Raw genomic sequence first — 22,564 nt, 5'->3', positions numbered from 1 at the left:
CAGATTTAGACCTCCAGGCCATTTCAGTTTCAAGGTTAAGAAAGTTTTTTTTTGCTGCAAAAAAGACTTTAGACTCTCTTTGACTTTTTATTTATTTATGAGTTTACACCATTTGTGATTATATTCATTTTATTTAATCTAATTTAGTCTTTTCTTTTACTTAATTGAATATAAGCACTTTTATACTCTTTGCAAATTAAACATAAGTGCAAGTATGAACCATTTTCAGTTGCTAAAACTGTAAAGTCCCTTTTTTTATACTTACATCAAAGAAATAAAGATAAAAGAGGCAACATGTTTGCAGGCTAAACTCTTCTTTTAAGCTTTATTCCCCATGCTCTGCTTTGCAATGCAACCACTTCTTATTGGCTCGTGAGCGGGCAGCAGTATTCACATCCCAGCATGAAGCCTCATATACTTAGCGTCCTCGTATCCTCTGTGCAAGCATTACCTCTTCCGTTGTGTTCTGATTCTGTGGTGCGGCCTGTAAATTATTCAAGCTTAAAACCGATTACATCTGAGGCTCGTGCTCTGCAGGTACGTTGGTAAGTAGATACAGCTTGTGATGCTGCTTCTTGCTGGAAGGTCTACATACCTCTGCTTATGACAATATTTTTACAATCCAAATTTAGAACAAGGCTCTGCACTCCCCGTCACACTGAAGCAAACTTTCACCGTGCGGAAAAAGCTCAACTTTAAAGCAAGAAGAAACTTTTCAGACACTAATCAGACTGAATCATATCACACCACGGTTAATTCTGCCCAGACTTCTCAAGTTATTGAAGCATTTCCCTGACGTATAGGAGGCGGGCATGCGTCCAAGATCTCTGTGGCACTGCCTGTTTGAAGCCTAAATCCCCCAAGCGTATCTCTTGTCTTGCACTTGGCACAGAGCAGCTTGGGAAGGTATTTAGGGGCTTGTAACAGTGTGTTGTGGTGGAGCCTCAGACAGGAAACTGAGCAGGGATCATGTTTTATCAATACCAGCATGCTGACCGCAGAGATTTGCTTCGGCGGCCAAGAGGCGGCTGACCAAGTGACACGCACAAGCAGGCAGGAATGAAACATAAGCCACTGGTTTGCCTGGGATTCATCCCTCTGTGTCTCGACTCTCCCACTGTCTCTCTGTCTTTCTCTGTGTGCCACACACAAACACAAGAGCCAGCATTATACAAGCAGATGTAACAGGATAAATCTATGTAAAAACAAATACCTCCTCTGAGAGTCTTATTTTTTAAAGAGTAATATCTCTTCTAATGGAGGTATTTTCAAAATAAAACATTGCAGGAAACATCTGCTTGACCCTTTGTAAGTTTCCATTATAAGCTGCAAGTAAACATACATTTTTAAATTAGCTTTTCTATTAATTTTTTAGAGTTGGTGCATCTCAGCGCTGAGTTTTGCAGCATAAATATATTTAAGACATACTTCCCCGGAGAGATAATGCCTTATTTTTTTAAGTTTATTATTTTTATACACTTTTTTATTTCATTTTAAAGTGTATGTAATATAATATATTATGTAATATGCGCTGTTTCGTGCAGCATAAATGTAAGAAATATTTATTCTGAGAGTTAATATCTTATTTTAAAAGGCAATTACCTGTTCTAATGGAGGTGTATCACAATACACACTGCAAGTAGACCCCTTTTTCATTAGACGCTGCTTGTAAATATTGTAAACATTTCTGTACATGTATTTCCAACTTAGCCTGTGTAGCCTGGTATAGCTCAGTGTTGTTTCAGCATTGTATTGAAAGACAAAGAGTGGCGTCAACATAACCCTCTTATGATTGTAGCCAAAACAAATCATCAGCAGGGTCTGTCTTTACATAAATGCTCTCTAAACTGACTCACCAGATGCAGAACACTCAACACAATTTTGCTAGCAACACAGCAGCCCTGCCACACACGCAACAGACTTCTCCTCTAATTAGCAGATTTATGAATGAATGTGAATAAAACTTTAGCTCCAAACTTTGTACAAAGTAACTTCATGTCACACATTTAACAGGAAAATCAAAAGAAAACACAGCTAAGAAAGCGCTTACCTTCTCATGGAAAAGTCAAGAGCCAAAACAGGAAGTGATGTTACAGGAAGTGGTAAACATACAGTTAATAAAATACATTTGTTGCTTTACTTCCTGTTGAAACAACACAACCTTCCCTTACAAGAGAAAGTTAACGACCTCTACTCACCATGAAAAACAAGACTTTTATATAGAACGTCATGTATATTTCAAATTAAAAGTCTGCTAGTTTATAATGCCCTGTTCATACCCTTCAAAATAAAAGTTTTTGCTAAATCCTTATTGGTTGAAACAGGGATTTATGATACCGTGGAAATACACTTCAAATTAAAAGTCTCTGCTAAATCCATACAGGATTTTACACGAATGTAATATGCCTTCTTCACACCCTTCAAAATAAAAGTTTTTGCTTAATCCAAATTGGTTCTACAGGAATGTACGACGCCCTGGTAATAAACAAATTCAAATTAAAAGTCTCTGCTAATTCCGCATACAGTTTCACAGGGACTTCTAATGCTCCAAGTCTACCCTTCAAATTAAAAGTCTGGTCATTTGTTTCAGGATTTTCCAGGAATTTATTAAGCCTTGTTCATGCTCTCCAAATTAAAAGTTTCTGCTTAAACCACGCAGGATTTGACAGGAATATATAATGCCTTCTTAATGCTTTTCAAAGTAAAAGTTTCTGCTTAAACCACACAGGATTTTAGAGGAATTTATAATGCCTGGTTTATTCCCATCAAATTAAAAGTCTCTCCTAAATATTTCCAGGAATTCACAGAGCCCTATTCAAACCCTTCGAATTCAATCCTCTCCAGCCAGGTGAGGGCACATCTGCGATTGATGCAGAGAGATCCTCCTTCAGCGATTGGACGGTCTTATACAGACAGAGCTTTGATTTCACTGGGAAAAAACATCAGTGTTGCTCTGTCAGAGCTGTCAGTGAGCTCCGAGGCACTGCTCTCAGTATGTGTCTCATTTTGTTGTGATCTGCAGGTTGTTCCAAAAGAAGAAGAAGTGAAGACGAGAGGAAAAAAAAGGTGGATCTCAAAGACCATCTACGTGTGTGGAGGATCCACGAGGAATCTCTCTCTCTCTCTCTCTCTCTCTGTATCTCTCTCTCCGTCGTGGAGGAAAACCAACAAGTAGAAGACTCTTTGACTCACTCTCTCCCTTCCAGTGTACCACCGATTACTGAGCAAAAACACAGAGAGCCGTTTGTCCTGAAACTGGTGCTTTGAAGAACAAGAACGAGGGAGTTTAGCACTGAACGTCGGCCATTTTAACTTCCCTTTTCTAAGTTGTTCTCCCTGGTTGTGACTCTTACTGAAACTCCCCCTCTCTTGTGTTTGTTGTTTTGTTTACAGTTCGTCCATTTTTTGATCGCTTACCGACATCCATTTTTTTTTTGCCATAGATATCATTTGTACAGTGGTGTTTCTATTGATTCCTCAACTGGTGCTTGTGTCTCTGTATGAATGACCTTAAGTTTCTTTTTTTGTGTGCGTCCTGTTTTTGGATAAACGTGAACTCTTTTTTACCTTCTATATTGTAGCAGGAGAGATTTTTGTATCTTGTAGGTTTAGCAATAACACACATTGTTCCGTTTCTACATCTCACTCACTAAATTCACAATCGGATTCATGCAGATTTCATGGCATCACGTGTAAAACATTGTAAACAAAATGGGTCTTATGTACTGTAAGGCAGCTTCTGTGTCCACATGCTATGTGCCATTTTAAGAGATTATTGATTTACAGGTGGCACGAACAATTAATGTGCAATAACTGCGATTATTTACAGACTTTTTACGCTACACCCAGCTGAGATTTATCTAGAAAATATATGTTATGAAGAGTTTTAACAAACCCGCCCTCGGAAACTGCGTCCTATTCCCGACACGAACAGAATGTCACCAGTTTCATATGAACAGAATTAAATCCAAATACGGCAGAATTATTTATATTCCAGATTTGTCTATTTTATAGTCTATGAGATCAGATATTTAACATAAAGTTTTATTATTCCTTTTAAATATTATGTATTCTTTTATTATTATTTAAGCTCTATTCATTGTACCACAGCTACACATGTAGATCCGTCCACCGCGTTTGTTTCGACAATCATTTTTCCCTCTGTACCTGTACGAGAACCTTTCTCTCTACCGACCCTATAGCAGAGTTAAAGGTAATCCAACAGGTGTGTATTAATTTCTCTATCACCTCCATCTTTGGTGCTAAGCGCTCCTTGTTCTGATTTGTGTTGCTTCCCAGAGATCACTTCTTTTCTGTCTCTCTGATGCGATGTTGTGTTTTCTGTTCTCTTTCTGTAGGTTGCGCTCTTTTTCTTTGTTTTCCGCTGTTTCTTCTTCTATTTATCTCAGAAAAACTCATATGAACGCATCACTTCCTGTATGCTAAAGGAGAGATCATCCAGGCGCTGCATGTTAAGAATGAAAAAGCTGAAATGAAGTTGAAATTCTTGCTGATTATTTCTGTAGAATTGCATCATGGATTTATCGGAAAATGAGGATTATTTCAGACTAACATTACATCCAATTGCACAAGACCAGCAGACCAAAATTCTTCTACATGCATAATGGATCTCCTAAATGACCTGTTAGCACAGAGGTCACATGACTACAGGTCACCTCTGTGCTCAGGGTTTTACGGTTTTTGTCCCTCACTACACTCTACAAGCGGAACATCTCAACACAACAGATCCCTTTTTGTATCTTTAAATCACAGGTACTCTTTCTTAATTGACATTTTTGAAGCTGATGGTCCTGTACTTATCGTAAAGATTAAAAAAAAAGAAACTGTTGATATGCAATTGTTATACATACTATATTTGTATAAATAAATCTATGTGCTTGTGTACAGTGAAAGCCTTGTTGACCCTTCCTTTACATCCCACACATGCCTTTATAGCATCCTTTTGTTAGTGTCCGTAAACAGATGTATGCATATGAATGAGGAGCCTGTAGGCGTTTGTTGTTCAAGCTGTATTTAAACAGTTCAAGTGTAGAACAAATGAGAAGGGACACATTGATTGAAAAAGCAACCTCAGACCCCATGGCTATGTTATTAAGCTTGATGTAGTTCTTTTAATAATATATGCAGATATCTGTTTATAGAATGAGCAGTCTCAACTCCAGCCATACATCTCAAGTCATTTGTCAGACTCTGAACAATGACCAACTTTTAGCTAAGCTATGAGGCAGAAAGCTAACATTATGCTAGCAAAATTCAAGGCCCAAAACAGTACAATTGACAAATTTAATATAATTTAACAGTGTGTTCAACAACAAGACTGAGTTATAGGTAGCTATCTTGGTAATAAGCTAGCTATAGCTTGGCAGATAAAATGCTAGCTATAGGTAGGCAGGTACAAGCTAGCTATATGTAGGTCAACAGTTATAAAGATTTACATTTTCAAGTGTAAAGCTAACTATTAAAAGGTTTAACTGGCAAAAGATATGAGGTATAAAGTTAAGAATAAGTAGGCATACATGTATAGCTAGCTATAGGTTGGTAAACAAATATAAATCTACCTATAGATAGATAAGTTAAAGGCATGTATTGAAGGCAGTTATAAAGTTAGCTATAGGTAGCTATATAGGTTTATGGCTAGTTATAGGTAGACAGGTGTTAAGCTAACTTGATTAGATAAACAGATATAAAGCTAGCTAAAGGTATGTAGGAATAAAGCTAACTATAGGTAAATATAAAGCATGTATTGAAGGCAGTTATAAAGTTAGCTATATGTAGCTATAGTTATATGGCTAGCTATAGGTAGACGGGTGTTCAGCTAACTTGATTTGATAAACAGATATAACGCCAGCTAAAAGTATGCAGGAATAAAGCTAACTATAGGCCAATATAAAGCATTGAAGGCAGTTATAAAGTTAGCTATAGGTACCTATCTATAGCTGAAGGTGTTAAGCTAGCTTAGTTAGGTAAACATATAAATCTAGCTATGATACGCAGGTATACAGTTAGCTTTTAAACATGTATAAAGGTAGCTATAGCTAGGCAGGTATAAAGCGCAACAGGTAGGCTATATATAGCTTTCTTAAGGAAGGCACTTATAAAGTTAGCTATAGATAGGTAGGCTATATAGCTAGCAATGGGTAGGTTTAGGTTAATATCTCGCAATATGTAGCTAGGTGTAAAGCTAGCTATTAGTTGGTAGATATTAGGCTAGATATAGGTAGGCATATAGCTATATGAAGCTGGATAGGTACATATTCAGTACATGATTCCTCCAGTAATCACTCAATATGTGTATGTTTTAAATTGTAGGATATAAAATTCCATTTAGGTAATAAAAATACCAGTCAGGTGCCTATACTGAATAATTACTGCACGTTGTGTATGTCATACTGTAGTCTGTAGGATAGGCCTAAATGAGGAACAGATTGTCACTGATGCCGTCCTGATCGATCTCAGAGCAGCTGCTGAAGGTGGTGTGATTAAACCTGGTGTTCTGATGTCCCTCTGAGGACTCGTCCAGGTTTTAAGACCTCGAGCAGAAAGTCAATGGCCTTTTGTAAGCTCAATACAAAGAGCAGGCACTTAAACTAATAAAGAGACTCCTGCAAGTGGAGGGTATTGAACTCACACCGTGACAGTAGAAGCACTGAGGAGTGATATCTTCAGCGTGTTGTACAGGGTGTTTCATGTAATAAAGAAAACCCTGTCAGAGCTGTTCTCCAGAAAATTCTACAGCAAATGACCAAAAACCTGAAGTGACAAACCTCAACAGAGAAGGTGACGTTAATGCAGGTGACAAATCCATCACCAGCAGTTTGAATGTAACACCTTCTCAGGAACAAATATAGTAACCACGTTGCAACTACAGTGTTAGACTTTAATGATAAAGACAGATTTATTCTGATATGCTGGAGCTGAAATTAAACTTTACTTACATGTTCCCATCATGTTCTCTAATTAACACGTTCTGTTATATGTTAAAGGTGTGAAAACACTTCTGTCTACACCTCTGTGCCCTGAAAATAGCAAACTGTGATGCCTTTGAAAGTGATATCATCATGCTGTCATGTCTTTAATATAAAGTTGTCCAATCTTAACATCATTTTTACTTAACTTTTGATTCACCTTTTCTGGTAATACTTTACACAGAACTTAACAATACTTTTCAAACTAATAAGCATGGTAGCTTCCCAGCTAGAGCTGCAATCAGACTCTCTTTAGAGACATTGACCTTTAGCTACAACACCAACTTAAGAGCTCAGACATCATTATATCACTTCCATTTCTGCCTCTGCAGCTCTTTGCTGAAACAGCTGTACGACATGACAGTTTTTGCCACAGGGCAGATTTAGTTCTCCAAAGACACCCGTCAAAGATTCATTATAAGATCAGCGATTCCACTCATATGCGAGAAAAAACAATCAAAGGGACACAATGTTGGGTTTATTACTAAGTGAGTATAAATATCTCCTTGGGGTTTACACCTACTTATTTATATTGATCAAGAAAATCCAAACAGAAACTAAATTTGAGAGTCAACATGGGAAATGGAAGAAACAGCACCCCCTTGTGGTGACACTGAGTACTGCAGGAATGGCTGCCTTTGAGTTGAGCTACAGCAGGGTCGATTTATTAATAATGTTTATTCTTTTTCAGGATTCACATTTAAATTATTTGTGAGGAAAATCTAATTTAAAAATTATCTTCCAGTTTTCCCCTCATTTCAGAATCAAACTCAACGACCTTCATGTGACCTTGTAGTTTAGTCTCACAGTGAGTGAGGCATTCATGAATCAATAACCAAAAGTGCAGACATGGAAAATGACATGAGTGACATTTGTAGCGACACGCAGCCGTGGAGTTTGGTGAAACAGAAGCCGCTGCTGGAATGCTCACAGTGTTTAACAGAGGGATACAAACACAGCAGAGATCTGGTGCTACTTGCCCACAACCAGTGTTCAAACTCCCAGAGCCTCTCTCCTGTCCGATAGATGAATTCAATCTGAAGTTTTATTTGAATGCAAATGATTCGACACTGCACACATTGGCAACTACCCTGTTGCCATGCCAAACCTCATTAACATTTTGAGCATTTTTACTCGTCAGAAATGGAACATTATCGGGGGGTTCTGCTGCACTTTTACTTTAAATAACATTTTTCATTTATGCTTTTAATCCATTACACTTCAGGGAGAAACATTTTTACTCCATTGGATTTATTGAACATGCATGCTCCAGTAACTAAAGTGACCTTTAGAAGTATGAAATTGAATATTATAAGCTTCACAAAGGCAGGATTTATTGCAGAAGTGATGTTTTAAGCCACATTTGTTCAGCTGGGTGCACTTAATTAAATTGATTATAAAATAACTCATTTTTATTCTCACTGTTTGACGAGTCAGCACTTAAAAATGCTGCCGTAGAGTAAGCAATAATAATAATAATACAGTGTTGTCAGGAGGAATTCTGCCTGCAAAAATAAGCACTTGTACTTCAACTTAAAATACATTTAGAAACATTTTGAATGCAAGACGTTTACTTGTTAGTGCTTCAACATATTGCAACTTAATCTTAAGAGTGTTTTCCATCTCTGCTCTACAGAAAAAGCAACAGTAGAATTGCTTTTATTAGATTTGCATACAATGATGAGGAACAGAGCTACATGGTGATATATTGAGCAAAGAAATATATGAAACTGTTTTCCTTTGTTTGGAATTTAAAGGGCCGGTACATAATAGCACACAGAAGAACAATAGTGAGAGAGAAATGTAATTAAGTCTATCTATCTATCTATCTATCTATCTAATGCAGTATAACACACACGTAGCCCCCTCCCCCCTCAGCACAAATTAGAGGCCATTTGTTCTGCACTCTGGTGTTGATGCTATAATCTAAGGTGTTAATGATGACTCACATTTGGAAGGGAAGAACAAACAGGTACACACACACACTTCTGCCTGCCCCCAAACACACTCCAACCGGGCACATCAAAAGTACAAAGAGGCACTAAAATGTGATCAAAGTCGCCCGACACTGTTTGTTTGTATTTTATTTCAAACCTTTGCTCTCAGTCGTTGTTGGAGTTTATTTTCTCACTTTGATGCAAAAACAAAAAGTGATTAAACCCACTTTCTGACTGCTGCACCGACTCATACGCAGCAGGCTGCATGAGCGATTACAGCAGTGTGGGATGATTAATAGTTAGCTGACCTTTATAAGGTTTCTAAATGTGATCTCCACACCTTGTTAGCTGCAGACAGTCTGGACTGTCCTGCAGCAGCCCTGCGTGCACACAGTCTTGTCACATGTTATGTGAGTGTCCCTTTTAATTATAATAAAACCACCTTCCTTTGCATGCTCATCTGATTATTTTAGCTGTTGCATTAAAATAAGTTGATGCATTTTGGATAAATTAGCCTTAAAAAAGTCTGTAAACTAAGATGCAGCAGCGTTATAATGATGCAACAGCTTTTACTAGTATGTACTGTGCTACATAACGAATCAGGCCTGTTTTTCCCCCTAAAAAAATGAGTGAAATTGATAAATTAAAGTGGGAACTTCAGCAGTTTTTTGTGGTTTTTTTGCACTTTTTTTGACTTCATATTAAGTAGTGTGAATAACACCGCCCAGAGAGAGCATTTAAGTTCCTGTTTTCACTATTTCAGCAAATGTTTTTCTCTATTTATAAGCTGACTTCCCTGCTGACAGGATGATACAGTTTTTGTTTGCATTAGTTCATTACTTCAGTATTTTAGTTAACTTCCTTCCTGCTTAAAAAGACTTAAGGAAACAGAAGAAGAAAACACAAAGAGCTCAAACTTTTGTACAAAACAGTGAAAGATTTAATGTTCACGACAACATGAAAAGTACGAAATTAAAGCTGCTTAAATACCACCTCATGTTGGAATAATGCAACATTAACTGTCAGAATTAAATATGTCTCATCGGGTATAATAGCATGTATAGAATAAATGGGCATTTACATTACATATTTACAATCTCATGTACAAAATAAAAGCTGCGCGTCCTCAGAAACAGCCGAGTCTCCTTTTGCGCACAAAGAAAGTTCTTATCTCTTCTCGCTGCAGCTGCTGTTTGGCGGCAATAAATCCGGGACAAATTGTCCCTCACAGGACGTGGTAGACGGGCCTGTTACCAGGGCTCTCCGGCGTGCAGGGCTGCGAGTCGGAGCTGCCGGGGGAGAAGGTGGATGCCATTTCTCTCATAGCCGCCGGGCCGCAGCTGGACTCTACGGAGGACAGGCGGTCCACGATGCTGGAGAGGCACTCCAGGCTGGAGGCTCCGACTGACTTCTCGCCCAAACCGTCTGAAAAAAGAAAGATCAATCAGGGTTTAGTTGCAAGCAGAAAAAGTATGGATGGACAAAAATTAAATAAAACCATTTAAATTTTTACAGTGTAATCTTGGCACATATGCACGTCATTTTCACATCAAGCTGCTGTAACTGTCCAAAGGTCTTACCATTCTTTGCATACGAATAACTGCTGCTGTAGTTTGCATTCAGCTGCTGCCACACTGGACTGTTGCTGTCCACCTGCAAAGAGACAAAAAATCAAATTTAACCTTGAATTCTTGAAAAACTGCACTGTAAAAAAACTACATGTTTTGATAAATACATACGGGAAAGGAGGAAGCAAACGTGCAAAAGCAACCAATGCCCTTCATGAAATTCTCGACAGGCCAATAAATCCTGAATTCCAAAGTTATGGGCCTTCTTTATTTCACATGCACCTTAAAGCCGAAGTGGCAGTGTGCGCTCCCCTTCCCCTGCCCGCTCCGCTCCGAGCGTGGCCAATCGATTGTATCAGTGGAAGCAACACCAGTTTGTGCAAGATGACACTTTCTCTGAGTAAATCTGCAGAAAATCCTGGCAGCGGTGCAGAACATGCAGTCAGGATGGAATGCAGAAACGCGCCCCGGTTTCGCCTGCCAGACTTCAGCAAGGTGGATTTAGTTTGGTTTATTAGGGGGCTATAAAGTGTCCGGTGGTGGGAAAGCCATTACCGCATCGAGCATTATAAGTTCTTTTGTATTAGCGGATACGCCGTCACCTTCAGACTGATGTTGAGAACAGTTAATTCATCCTGACTGGTAATAACAAGCGTCGAACACAGAGGGCAGAGACACATGTAAGACTGCGGAATAGATGTTTGCATTAAAGAATTACAGGAGGGTATGACATGCATGGGGAAGCAGGGTAATTGAGGTCCTGGGGCAAGACAAGCTTATTTGATTAATAGGTTTTTCATATTGGAAATCCAGGCTGTAGTTTGAAATAAAACAATGAGAAATTTGAACTTTTCTTTAGTTTAACTGAAAGGTTCTGGAGATACTTCGGTCGAAAGGTGAGGTTTCTCCTCTCAGCAAAGAAAGACTCTTGGGAAGCAGATGTTTGCAAGAAGAGTCTGAAGATGTGGATCTTACCATGCCGTCCGAGCAGTTGGACAGTGGGCTCCCGGGCTCCGAGCTGCTCTCTCCAGGTAGGCCGTAGTAGTTCTCCACCTGCTCTCGTAGCAGATCCTGAAGGCTCTCGATGTACTGGATGGCGTTGCGCAGGATCTCCACCTTTGGAAGCCGTTGGCTGGGGTTGGCCGAGGTGCAGCGCCTCAAAGCCTCGAACGCGTGGTTGACTTTCTTCAGCCTCCGGCGCTCTCGCATGGTGGCGGCCCGTCTGCGATCCACAAAGTTGGACTTGCGCTTGCAGGCTTTGCAGGCCCATTGGAGGCAGTGTCCAGGCTGGTGAGGGGCTCCGGGGACCCTGACGTGTTCGTCCTCGTCAGAGCCGGCGAGCTCCATGCCGGAGCCGAACTCCAGGCTGTCCGGAGACGAAGCGTCGTAGTAGACCTGGGACGGTGAGAAGTCCATTGCTGGTTGAAGAGAGGAGTTGGAATGGAAGGAAAGATGGGCGCAGAGGAAGGAAGGAGTGGGGTTGAGAGAGAGGAGACCTCTGAGTGATATGAGGGGTCTGTTGCCCCGGGGCCCCCCTTATATGCCCCCAGGCCAGAGCCCAGGGCCCACATTGGCCAGATCTAATTACCATGGCCCATTGGCCCAGCCAGAAGGCAGGCTGGGGTTAGCTCAGCTCCCTCCCTGCCCCATCTCACCCCCCAGTACCCTGCAGAGTTTCCCACATCTGCACTTACTGGTGTTTTCCTACTCATCACCACTTTTCTCCTTCCAACAACCTTCCTCCTACAAGGCCATGATGAATACGATGTTTGGGAATGTTTCAGGAGTGTGGGTGAACATTAGCAGCTTTAAGCACCACATGACCCGTTTCAGTCATAAGCAGTTAATTTTGCTTGATTTATCTCCATCCGGCCTCCTGGCATGCAGCCTGACAGTGAAGTGACACTTAAATATGAAGACATAAATATTAAAGAGAGTGCGTTTTGTTTGGTCAAACTGCAGAACAAGAGGGCGACCACTTGTAGGAGTATGCGGGCCGATTTTTACGCCGCAGACAGCAGCGTTGCAGATGCAGCCCAGCTGCAAAGGAAGGTGTAACATTTCAAGCCCTGCGAATTCGCATTACAGTGGTAAGCCCCCTCTAAACACCTCGAGATCATCAGTGAAGGTGCTGCGAATGAGGGGATCCCTGTTTGCCCGAGCTCATTAAAAGCAGTAATTACACAACTGACACCACTGCGCAATTCCCTGCACCATTCTGCCTCAGAGGGCCAAATTTTAACCATTAAAAGTTATTGACACAAGACAAGTGCGTCAATTCAGCACAGAACAGATGGTCATTGTGGTGCAGGGGCTTCTTTTCAAGGGTAAGCGGCTGCAAGAAACGAAGTAGGTTGTTTACAGTGAAGAAATCTTTTATTTTGTGTGCAAATATGTGTAAAAATACTTATTTAGCGTGTTTTACAGTGCAAATCAAACCATCAAGATGAGTTAGACTTTTTATATAAACGTATTTTCTTCACTTAGCAGAGACATGCTGCCTCGCAACACATGGTCATTATGGTGCAGTAGATTCTATTCAAGATTCTAACTCAGCTTTATTTATATAGCACCTTTCACACATGAAGCATGCAGCCCAAAGTCCTTCACAAAAGAGCAAACAGGCGGTAGATAAAAACAGAAATTGACAGCAGTAGACGATAAAACAAGAAATAAAATAAAAGATTTTTCAAAGATCAAATTAATACATGAATGAGACGTTTTTTACAGTGCAGAAATCTCAGCTTTACTTTTATTTCTTCCTCTTTTATTAGGATATTTTACATTCTTACAGTACAAATCAACCTATCTAGATGTTTTAGACTTTTGTTAATGTTATTGTCTTCATTTGGTAGAGAGATTCTGCCTGGCAACAGAAGACATGGTGTATTAGTTTCTATTAAAGTGTTTGATATTAGTGGCTTTAAGCCAGCAGGAAAGCAAAGAGCAAAAATCACAGCTAGACTTTTATTTTTGTTCCACGGATGAAAACACAAGTGAAAATAAAGTGATTGTATATTATGCAATTTATACAGTGCAAATCCAACTATCTGCATATATGTTATGGGCCTTTTATTACATGATAGCTTTTTTATTGAGTAGAGAGATTCAGCCTCTGGCTATTATAATGCAAAGTAGAGAACTTTAGTGGCTTTAAGCAGTGAGGATAGTTGTTTAAAGTGCAGAAATGCATAAAGCATAAAATGTACAAGTAAAACTAGAGCGATTTGATATTTGACACTGTTACAGTGGAAATCAAACCCTCTAAAGATGTAATTATCTTTGTTAAGTAGACAGATCAGCCTTTTTCTGTTTTGTAAGCTGTTGTTCCGACAAAATAAAGTGACATCTCAAACTGCTGATTTGTTCTCTTCCAGAAGAAGCAGTTTGTCAGCCTGAACGAGGACTTTCTGCAGCTCGACCCTGAGCAGTTTAGGTAATTATGTTGTTGACAGCTTACAAGGATACAATGCGGATATTTCTCACAATGTGTCAAAGCGTTTGGCGAGCCCCCTTCTCTGGGAACAGCGCGCACCTAAGAAAACACCAGTACCTGCTGCCTCTGAATTGCCGTCAGAGTTTGGATTAGGCACAGCTGAAGAAGACATCGGCTGCGCTGCGCTTGTAGCTGCTGAGAAGATCAAAGGCTGTTTGCGCTGAGAACAGCGTCGACAATGAGAAAACCTGGTATCAACAGATAGCTCATTGAGGCTGGAGGTAGATTAGCGCAGCACGTGGTTGTGTTGGAGTGGTTTTTACGCACAGGTCGGCGCTGTGATCCGCGCGCACGGCTGGTCTCTGGGGAAAAGCCTGAGTTTGCTTTTGTGTTGTTCTCAAGGGTCAGAGGCAGAGTTAAGTGAAGGGCAGGGGTGAGCCTTTATGTCCATCTCCCTCACGTCTGAAAACCTTATTTCTTCTAAACGGCCTCGCGCTTTGACTTAATATGCTGCTTGTTTGGTGCAACACAAGCCCCCCTGACAGACGCGATTTATCGCTTACATTCCTGCTTAAGAACATCCCTCTCTAAGTGAAATCAAAGCCCGTGTTTAATTGTATTAAAATACTTTTGTATATTTTTACTTCAAAAATACGGTTGGTGAAATTAAAGTTAGATTTTCTCCATACTCATAAAAAATTGTATTCAAGGAAAATCAGTTAATAAAGTTTAATTTAAAAAATTAAATTGTTTTTTGTTTAATATATTTTTTCCGCAACATAAAATGCAAAAGTATGGAGTCAAAGGAGAGCCAAGAAAAATAATTTGTATTTACAGAAAATAAGAAAATGTATTTTTAAATATAAAGAGAAAAAAATACAAGAACAAAAAAGTATTTTTAATAATTAATTCTAAGGACAAATTAGAACACATAAATACTTCTCAGCCTGTGCAGGAAGACCCGCCCACAGCCACTTGATTGACAGCTTATAGATAATAATATATTTAATAAAACAAATATATGAAGATGTATTTATTTATTCATATGCATGAAATGATTCAATTTGTTTATCTAAAAAGTAAAATTAAATTAAATTACTTCTCGGCCTGTGCAGGAAGACCCGCCCACAGCTAGTTGATTGACAGCTTGGCCCAAAAAATAGATGGTATATTTAATAAAACAAATATATCAAATTAATTACACATATACACAGGAATATTCTTATTTATATGTTTGAAAAGAATAAATGTGTTTATTTAAAATATATAAATAAGTTAATAAAAAGTAATAATAAATTATATTTTCTTATTTATTCTTTTATTAATTCTCTCTATATTTTCATGTGTGTTTTTTTTTTTACAGATTTATTCCTTTAACAACACTTTTATGACTCCGTACCAAAGTCAATTTTTAAAGTTCCCTCAAGAACGAACATTTTGAGTGGCAACAGCATTTGTTTGGCAGCGAGCAGACGGAGGTGCGCAGCCAGACATCTCTGCGGTGAATCCTTTTCCTCGCAGGATATTCAAGAAAAAGTCTGGATAAATCCGAGCATTCAGCCCTCCGGCTCACCTTTCATCGGCTCTGACTTTTAAAACACTGCCTTCACAGCCAAATGAGAATTATATGGTGTCATCAGTAACACCAAAATCCCTGTGAAGCTGGAGAAGGGAGAGTCAGGGCTGCAAGAGGTGCTTAAATAAGACACAGCTCTTCTTATAGAACAAAAAGAAGCTTTATAATATATATGTGAACAAACTATTAAAACCCACGGTAATAACACTTATTTTTCTGGCACAAATTGTAGTTGTTGCTGTTTTTGCTAAAATGAAGTCATTACCAAACAGGCGTTCAATTAGCAGATACCCCTGGAGCTGCAGAAAGTAGTGCAGTAACGCTGCTTATCAGATGGAGCGAGCGAGCAGGAGCCCATTAAAATCACATTACGGTTTCAGGATATTATGTTTCCGCTTGGTTTCAGGATATTTGGTCAAAGATATGAACGGCTCTGTTGAAAAGAGGCGTGGATTACTGGTTGTTTTTATACAGCTCAGTGGAGAAACAAGAAGCCATGTCCTTCACTTTCTGTGAAGTCGTGCGTTTAGGATTTAGAAAACAGTCTTTTTAGACATAAAATAAAACAGAAAATAGGGTGACCTTCAAACTTTACGGTGTGAAACCTTCCCTCGGGTCTTTTTTATGAGTTAGAAACTGTTATGGAGGAGGAAAGTGTAATAAAGCCAACAAAAAGTAGCATGTTCAGTCGGTAAGTACCTCAGATTTGTGCTTAAAAGTGCAGTAAAGTAAATGTGGCTTATTCTCCAACATTTTGCTGGATGTTCAATTGGGGTCATTAGCTTCCGATAAACCTGACACATTTGAATAGACACATATGTGTGCGTGCAGGCCTGAGAGATGAAGCAGACTCCCAAAGGTCAACCAAGACTCCAAGATCTAAAGGAGACCAGCACACCCCATCATCATCAACAAACAAGCCCCCCAAGTCCTGTCAATACACCGCAAACAAGCCTCGATGGATTTACATACCGTTAGCATCACGTCACACGCTTTCATAGCCTGCATGTAAACACTTTGCTGAAGCAAGCGCTGATAAATTCAGACCTAATGACTCACATAACTTCATCATCCAACAGGCTTTGCACTCAGGCCGAATACCCAAGTTTCCGTGTCCGATCATATGAGGGGAGAGTGGAGGGGAGGGGAGGCACGCTGTGTGTGGAGAGGACTCGAGTTACTGTTGTGGGATCAGTGCTTGGAACAAAGAGAAGCAGCCTGGCTGTTAGCGGACGATTCCAGGGCAGTTTAAACAGATTTTATGGACTTCTAATAAGCGTGAATGCTGGGGGAAGTGGTCGATGTTGAACTGGTAGAGGTGTTTTTCACTTTTTGGGTGGAAAAACTGAGACACTGTGAGAGGCTGAGCAAGCTAAATAAGGTTAAACTCTTGGTTCCTGAGGTGTGAGTGAAAACACGCGCAGTCTAATATATGGTGTAATGAAGGCTACATAAAAGTTAGCTTCTATTATTTTTAATCCAAATTCTCTTGGTATTTAAGGCAACTTGACTGAATTGGGCGTGGTGTTCAGATGTTTATAATGAAACTAATTCAATAAGCTTTACATAAAAAAAGGTCACAAGGCAGCTATTTAGCTGTTAACACTAGCGTTAGCATTATCTGCTAGCTAAGTATTGATAGCGGCGGGTGATGAGTGTCAACTGCAGTTGGCATATTTGGCTGGGGAGTTTTGCCGGTCGGGGGGAGTTTATTTTGTTGTAATATAGCACTAGCTAATGCTAGTTAGCTTTCATAACAAAGAAAAGGAACCTTGACTTAGTTAGCATTCACAGCCAACCTTGCATGTTTTTGCTAACAGCTAACTATGATATTCTTGCTCAGATGTTTTGTGAATGCTTTATGATGCGCTCAACTTTAATATCATATCTATTCTAAATATTTCAAGCCTTATTTCCAGAGGATTAAGGCATGAATTGAACGTTGTTGACACCGGAGGTGTTTTATGCCTCAATTTGTGCTAATTTTCCAGCGTGCCCTTTAAGAATAATGAAAACAGTTGTTTAGACTGCAAAAGTAGCAATTTATTCTCTTGGTCAGTTATGTACAAATATTTAAATACAATATTAGCTTTTTTGTACAGTAGGTTTGCGTCTGAATATAAAATAAACATCACATTCTTATAAAATATGTACAAATTTGTTGCTCCTGCTGTGCAAATGAAGACAAACGGAAGCCAGAAAGGCTGAAAGTAGTGGAAATAATTTTGAGATAATTATTGGAAATTTGGTTATTTCAGTTTTCTGACACGTCCTCCCTTAAGTTGATCTTGTCGTCGTTGGTGATGCTGTCCACGATGGAGGAGAGACGCAGGAGGCTGGAGGACCCAGTCGACTCGCTGGTTCCTGAAAATGAAGGCAAATGAATGTACTTTTTATTCAGCAAATTCAAATGGTGACCATTCTGCTCTGATGCCACATGCAGTGTGGGAATCTTAAATACTGTTGTAATGCTTTACAGGTTTGTTCCAGGTAACAAGCTGCTTAATTTGTTTCACAGCTTCATAACTGTACAAAAACTAATAAAAACAATGGAGGGCAAATCTGGAGGGGCATTGGGTGACATTTCAGGGTAAAACAAGATAGGCTATGTGACAACCCATTATCTATGTTAAGACAACAGCTAACATTAGCATTCAACCACTCCCTAGCTAACATTACTGCTAGCTATATATTTAAACTTCCTTGATGTACCAGCAAACTATAACGTAAACTAGGAAGTGGTCAAGGCTAACATTAGCTGTATTCTTGAGGGACAATGTGCTTTATTTAAATGTAAAACAACATATTTGATGACTCTTTCGCTACGGTCGGCTAACAGATAACATTAGCATTTATAATCTCCCTAGCTAACATTACTGCTAGCTAAAAATTTAAACCTTATTTTCCTATCATGTACTAGAAAAATATAACGTTAGCTAGGAAGTGGTTGAAGGCTAATGTTAGCTGTATCCTTAAGAGACAGAGTGCCATATTTCATGTAAAATAACAAATTTGATAACTCATTAGCTACAGTCGGCTAACAGGTAACATTAGCGTTCAAACACTCCCTAGCTAACATTAGTGTTAGCTAGAAATTTAAACCTTTCCTATCTTATCAGGAACCAGCTAACAAAAACGTTAGCTTGGAAGTGGTTGAAGGCTAATGTTAGCTGTATTCTTAAGGGACAGTGTGCCATATTTCAATGTAAAACAACATATTTGATAACTCTTTAGCTACAATCAGCTATCAGCTAACTTTAGCATTCAACCACTTTCTTCCTTGTATAAGATAAAATGGTGATGTTAGCTAAAAATTGTTTGAATGCTAACATTAGCTGTTAGCCAACCTCAGCTAATGGGTTATAAATATGTTGTTTTACACTGAAATATAGCACTCTGTCACTCTAAAGTTTCCCTTTGCCTTTTTAGTTGCTGAAATCGATTTACAATCGGTTAAATGCTAACAACTTGTCGTACTTCCTCATTTATAAGACTTGCAACCTGAAACACAGCAGTGCGCCATAGGAGCATTTTAGCTTTCCACCCTGGGCTGGACTCATGAGTCATAAAAGAACACTGTGTTTTATTTAGAGTGTAAGTGAAGTTTGACAGTTGTACCGTCTCTCTGGTTCATCATGGCTGCAGTGGAATGATCAGCAGAGGTCGGCCAGGACTCTGAGGACTTTTTCCAGTGGTACTCATGACCGGACACCTGTGACACAATATGGTATCAATACATGTTTAGTCAAAACATAAGTATGTTTGATCATTATTTACTGAGGTAATAAGGCACATAAATTAGTTAAAAAACAAGAATATTATTGGAAGACTCTCAACAGAAAAAGGATTTAAAGTGGCCAAAATTAAAATCAATAGCAACCTTAATGAAAATCACACTGTTAGTTCCAACTGTAATCAAAGTGTCCCTGAGATATCATTATGTAATTAAAAGAACCCCAGACACTGTTATGTTTATTCTGTTGGTGTTACTGATATAAAGGGAATAAAATGACATCATATGGTTATCTTTAATCATTATAAAGTCATCTAAATACCACAGGGACACAAAATACTCTCAAGGAATATCATGGGAACACGTGCGGTGTCCAGTGACAGCTTACACCGTGTTCTTTGGCGTCAAAGTTGTGTGATGATCCGTTTTGCGTCTTCTCCTGCTCGTCCAGCGTCTGCAGCAGCTCCTGCAGCCTCTCGATGTAGCTTATGGCGCTGCGTAAAATCTCCACTTTGGGTAGCCGCTGGTTGGGGTTGGCCACCGTCTTCCTCTTCAGCGCGTCGAAGGCCTCGTTGATCTTCTTCAGCCTCCTCCTCTCCCTCAGCGTGGCGGCCTTGCGTCTGTCCGTGGGCGCTGACTTCCTCTTGCAGATCTTGCAGGCCCACATGAGGCACTGGCCCTCGCAGTGCGCGCGGAGACCCGGGGGCGCTAGGACATGCTCCTCCCCGCTGCTCTCGCCCCCGGTCTCGGACGGAATATTATCCTCATTCAGCGGGCTGTCATTGCCGTTGTAAAGTGGAGACACCCCCGCCATGTCCAGGTGCTGCAGTGGTCCATGATCCCCTTCTTCCAAATAACGCAAATCATTAAAAAGATAAGTGTTGGTCTCAAAAAGGTCCATCATATTGTGGCGCCCCTCGCTCTGTTTTGACAGTGGGACTGAGTGGCATTTAAACAGAGCAGCAGGGACACAAGTCACCAGGATTATATATAGAATGTGAAACTCTATCCAACACTTTGGCTGCCACACTGCATCAACCATCTTTTTTTTTTTTCAATGGCTCTTTACAACCCAACTGACTAGGAAATGTACATACACACGTATACATTAAGAGCTCCAGAAGCTATTGAAATGTCACCTCAGGTTTCACGACAGGTGCTTTAAATATCTGCATCCGGACAAAATTGAGATGTTTTAGTGCTGCCACTGAGAAAGGAAAGTGAAAGACATGATGGTGTTGCTCTAAAGTTACAGGGCAAAACTGAATGTGAAACATTAAATATGGGTTTATATATTTATCCTAATCGATTGAAGCTCAGTGGTATGTTGCGTGAAAGAGCATATTTTGGTTGGGTTATGCCTGAAGTCCTTCTGCAGCATAAGCTCATAATGCTTGCTGCACTATGTGTTGGATTTTGTACATAAAAGTGAATGGGTGTCCAGCGTTTTATTATGCTAAGTATGTTGTCACAATCATAAATGAGTTGGTGATAATTCGGCTACATTTTAATTCAGATGCCCTGAAGCTAGTTCCCTGGACTATAGCTGTCGGGCAAAGCAGACAAGGGCAGACATCAACCAAAGAGAGTTTTGACAACCATGTCCACCCAAAGGTTGTCTTTATCGACATTAGCACATCCATACCTCATTTATGAACAACTAATCAAGCATGATTTAAACTTAATAACGTAGGCCTCTACCTTCTTAAGTTATTAAGGTTCATTTAAATCAATTTAACCTCAGGAGCTTGAAGCAATACAGAGCTACATACACAGACGGTGACAACTGGATTTACATTTTTTAAGGGGAACAAAAACTAAACTCCAAATAGATACTAATGTTGTTAATGATCTGATGAAATGTTAATAAAAGGTGATGATTACAGTGTTTACAGTTTGTTGTCACTGCTCCCGAGTGGCCCATAAAATCAGTTAATGCAGATTTAAAATAATAATTAATGCAAATCTAATTAATCCAAAACAAGACTCATCTATAAAACTTTAAAACATGCAAAAAAAGCAAGTAAGACATGTTTCCCAACATTTTATTTAGGGTAAATGTTCAATAATCAAGCTCGCTGTGTATTCTAGTATTTACCTACAGAAGCCATACAATTATGTACATAGAAATGTTGTTCCAGTTTTAGTCGGTGGGAATGGTATGTCCAATTGTAACCTGTAGAAAATCCCAACATAGATCGAGTGGAATGTGCAGAGTCAAAACAGCTTTGAGAAACACATGCGTGGGAGGTTATAAATAGCACGGTGGCACATTCATCCCAGATTCATAAAGGAGATTAAAGCCGGTGGGGAGGTGATATATGGCCCGAGGAATTTTCGCTGTAACCTTGAAAGGTCCACAATTGGAAACTTCACAGGCGGGAATGTGAGGGATTCCTATTTTTGTACGGCTGCAGTTCCAGCGGGGTTTTACTTTTACCCCGCGGATGTCCCTCCCTCGTCCCCCCCGTCACCCCCGGGTTCTGTTATGTTGTTGTGGAAGGCTGAGAGTCACGGGTGCTTTACATCGTTTGTCAAAGTGTAGGAAATACTACGAACAGTAAACATCGTATAACTAGTCTGACAGACACGAGTATAACATGTCAGTTTTGTGTCATTTTATGCAGACCGTTATTAAGAGCAGCGAAGTTCGAAAAAATAGTAGTGTAGTTATTCCAGTTAAAGGTGTCACATATCTCTGAATGATAAATAACAAATTAAACTGGTGGCAAAAAGTCTGCAAACCCCAAATCACTGAGAGTAACATAAATATAAAATCACTTATGTTTGTATCTGATTTTACTTCGGTTAGAAAGCATCTCATTCGGACAGATTTCCATCCGACCTGATTTAGGTCGGGCCAATCACAACCGTTTATCTAAAACTGGGTGGGTTTAAGTAAAAAACCAAGATGGCTGCCGCTGAATTTGAACATTTGAAATCCGCTACAGCGCCAGTATGACAGCAGTTCACCTTGCGTACAAATGGTTAGCATAGCAACTAAGTTCAGTGTTACATGGAACTAGAAGCCATACGAATTTGATGCTGGCACTAGCCTAGCTTAGCAGCCTCTAACTCAGCATACGTTTCATTGCTCTGTTCGTTGTAGCGTCCAGACGTATTTTGGGTTGTGCACATTTCTAACAACCACAAAACAGCTAACATCATTAGCATCCCATTTAAGTGTCCCAATTCACGCAGGCCTACATGCTAAATCATTGGTATGTGGCCTCAAGAGCCCAAATCTATGCAATCAGTTCCCCCTGTGGACGTCACAATGCCTGCAAGGAAAAAGCTGCTGTATTTCCATCAGTGAGATTCTTGACAG

The 22,564-nt window shown here is 39.7% G+C and overlaps 3 protein-coding genes across 3 annotated transcripts in view; 1 reads left to right on the top strand and 2 right to left on the bottom strand.

Moving 5' to 3' along the window:
- Positions 1-3,868, top strand: part of lin7a (lin-7 homolog A (C. elegans)) — a 41,042-nt gene extending 37,174 nt beyond the window's left edge. The window contains exon 6 of the mRNA XM_069670996.1: positions 3,023-3,868. The gene's annotated coding sequence lies outside the window, so the exon portion shown is untranslated. The remainder of the gene's footprint in view (positions 1-3,022) is intronic.
- A 6,001-nt stretch (positions 3,869-9,869) lies between these two features.
- On the bottom strand, positions 9,870-11,961 carry myf5 (myogenic factor 5). Its single transcript, XM_069671108.1, has 3 exons — positions 11,467-11,961; positions 10,504-10,576; positions 9,870-10,348 (listed from the first exon to the last, which is right to left on the bottom strand). Exons 1-3 carry the CDS (start codon positions 11,905-11,907, stop codon positions 10,149-10,151), a joined length of 714 nt encoding a protein of 237 aa, XP_069527209.1. The 5' UTR covers positions 11,908-11,961; the 3' UTR covers positions 9,870-10,148.
- A 5,604-nt stretch (positions 11,962-17,565) lies between these two features.
- Positions 17,566-20,140, bottom strand: myf6 (myogenic factor 6). The gene is made up of 3 exons (XM_069671013.1): positions 19,625-20,140; positions 19,122-19,215; positions 17,566-17,867 (listed from the first exon to the last, which is right to left on the bottom strand). The coding sequence occupies exons 1-3, from the start codon at positions 20,138-20,140 to the stop codon at positions 17,758-17,760; spliced, it is 720 nt and encodes a 239-aa protein (XP_069527114.1). The 3' UTR covers positions 17,566-17,757.
- Positions 20,141-22,564: the final 2,424 nt, after the last annotated feature.

Source organism: Semicossyphus pulcher, unplaced genomic scaffold (assembly GCF_022749685.1).
Source record: "Semicossyphus pulcher isolate SPU_LCO1_2020_fin unplaced genomic scaffold, fSemPul1.0.p SCAF_20, whole genome shotgun sequence".
Taxonomy (NCBI): domain Eukaryota; kingdom Metazoa; phylum Chordata; class Actinopteri; order Labriformes; family Labridae; genus Semicossyphus; species Semicossyphus pulcher.
Note: the sequence above shows the minus strand (reverse complement) of the source record. Positions and strands in the feature narration are given on the sequence as shown.

Bases quoted from the DNA above. Each gene is read 5' to 3' on its own strand.
- myf5 (XM_069671108.1), bottom strand. From the start codon at position 11,907: ATGGACTTCTCACCGTCCCAGGTCTACTACGACGCTTCGTCTCCGGAC. The intron at 10,577-11,466 runs GTAAGATCCACA...GTCTCTTTGCAG, and splicing joins CCAACTGCTCGGACGGCATG to GTGGACAGCAACAGTCCAGT. The intron at 10,349-10,503 runs GTAAGACCTTTG...TTCTTTTTTCAG, and splicing joins TTATTCGTATGCAAAGAATG to ACGGTTTGGGCGAGAAGTCA.
- myf6 (XM_069671013.1), bottom strand. From the start codon at position 20,140: ATGATGGACCTTTTTGAGACCAACACTTATCTTTTTAATGATTTGCGT. The intron at 19,216-19,624 runs GTAAGCTGTCAC...ATTGTGTCACAG, and splicing joins TTGACGCCAAAGAACACGGT to GTGTCCGGTCATGAGTACCA. The intron at 17,868-19,121 runs GTACAACTGTCA...CTTCATTTTCAG, and splicing joins CATGATGAACCAGAGAGACG to GAACCAGCGAGTCGACTGGG.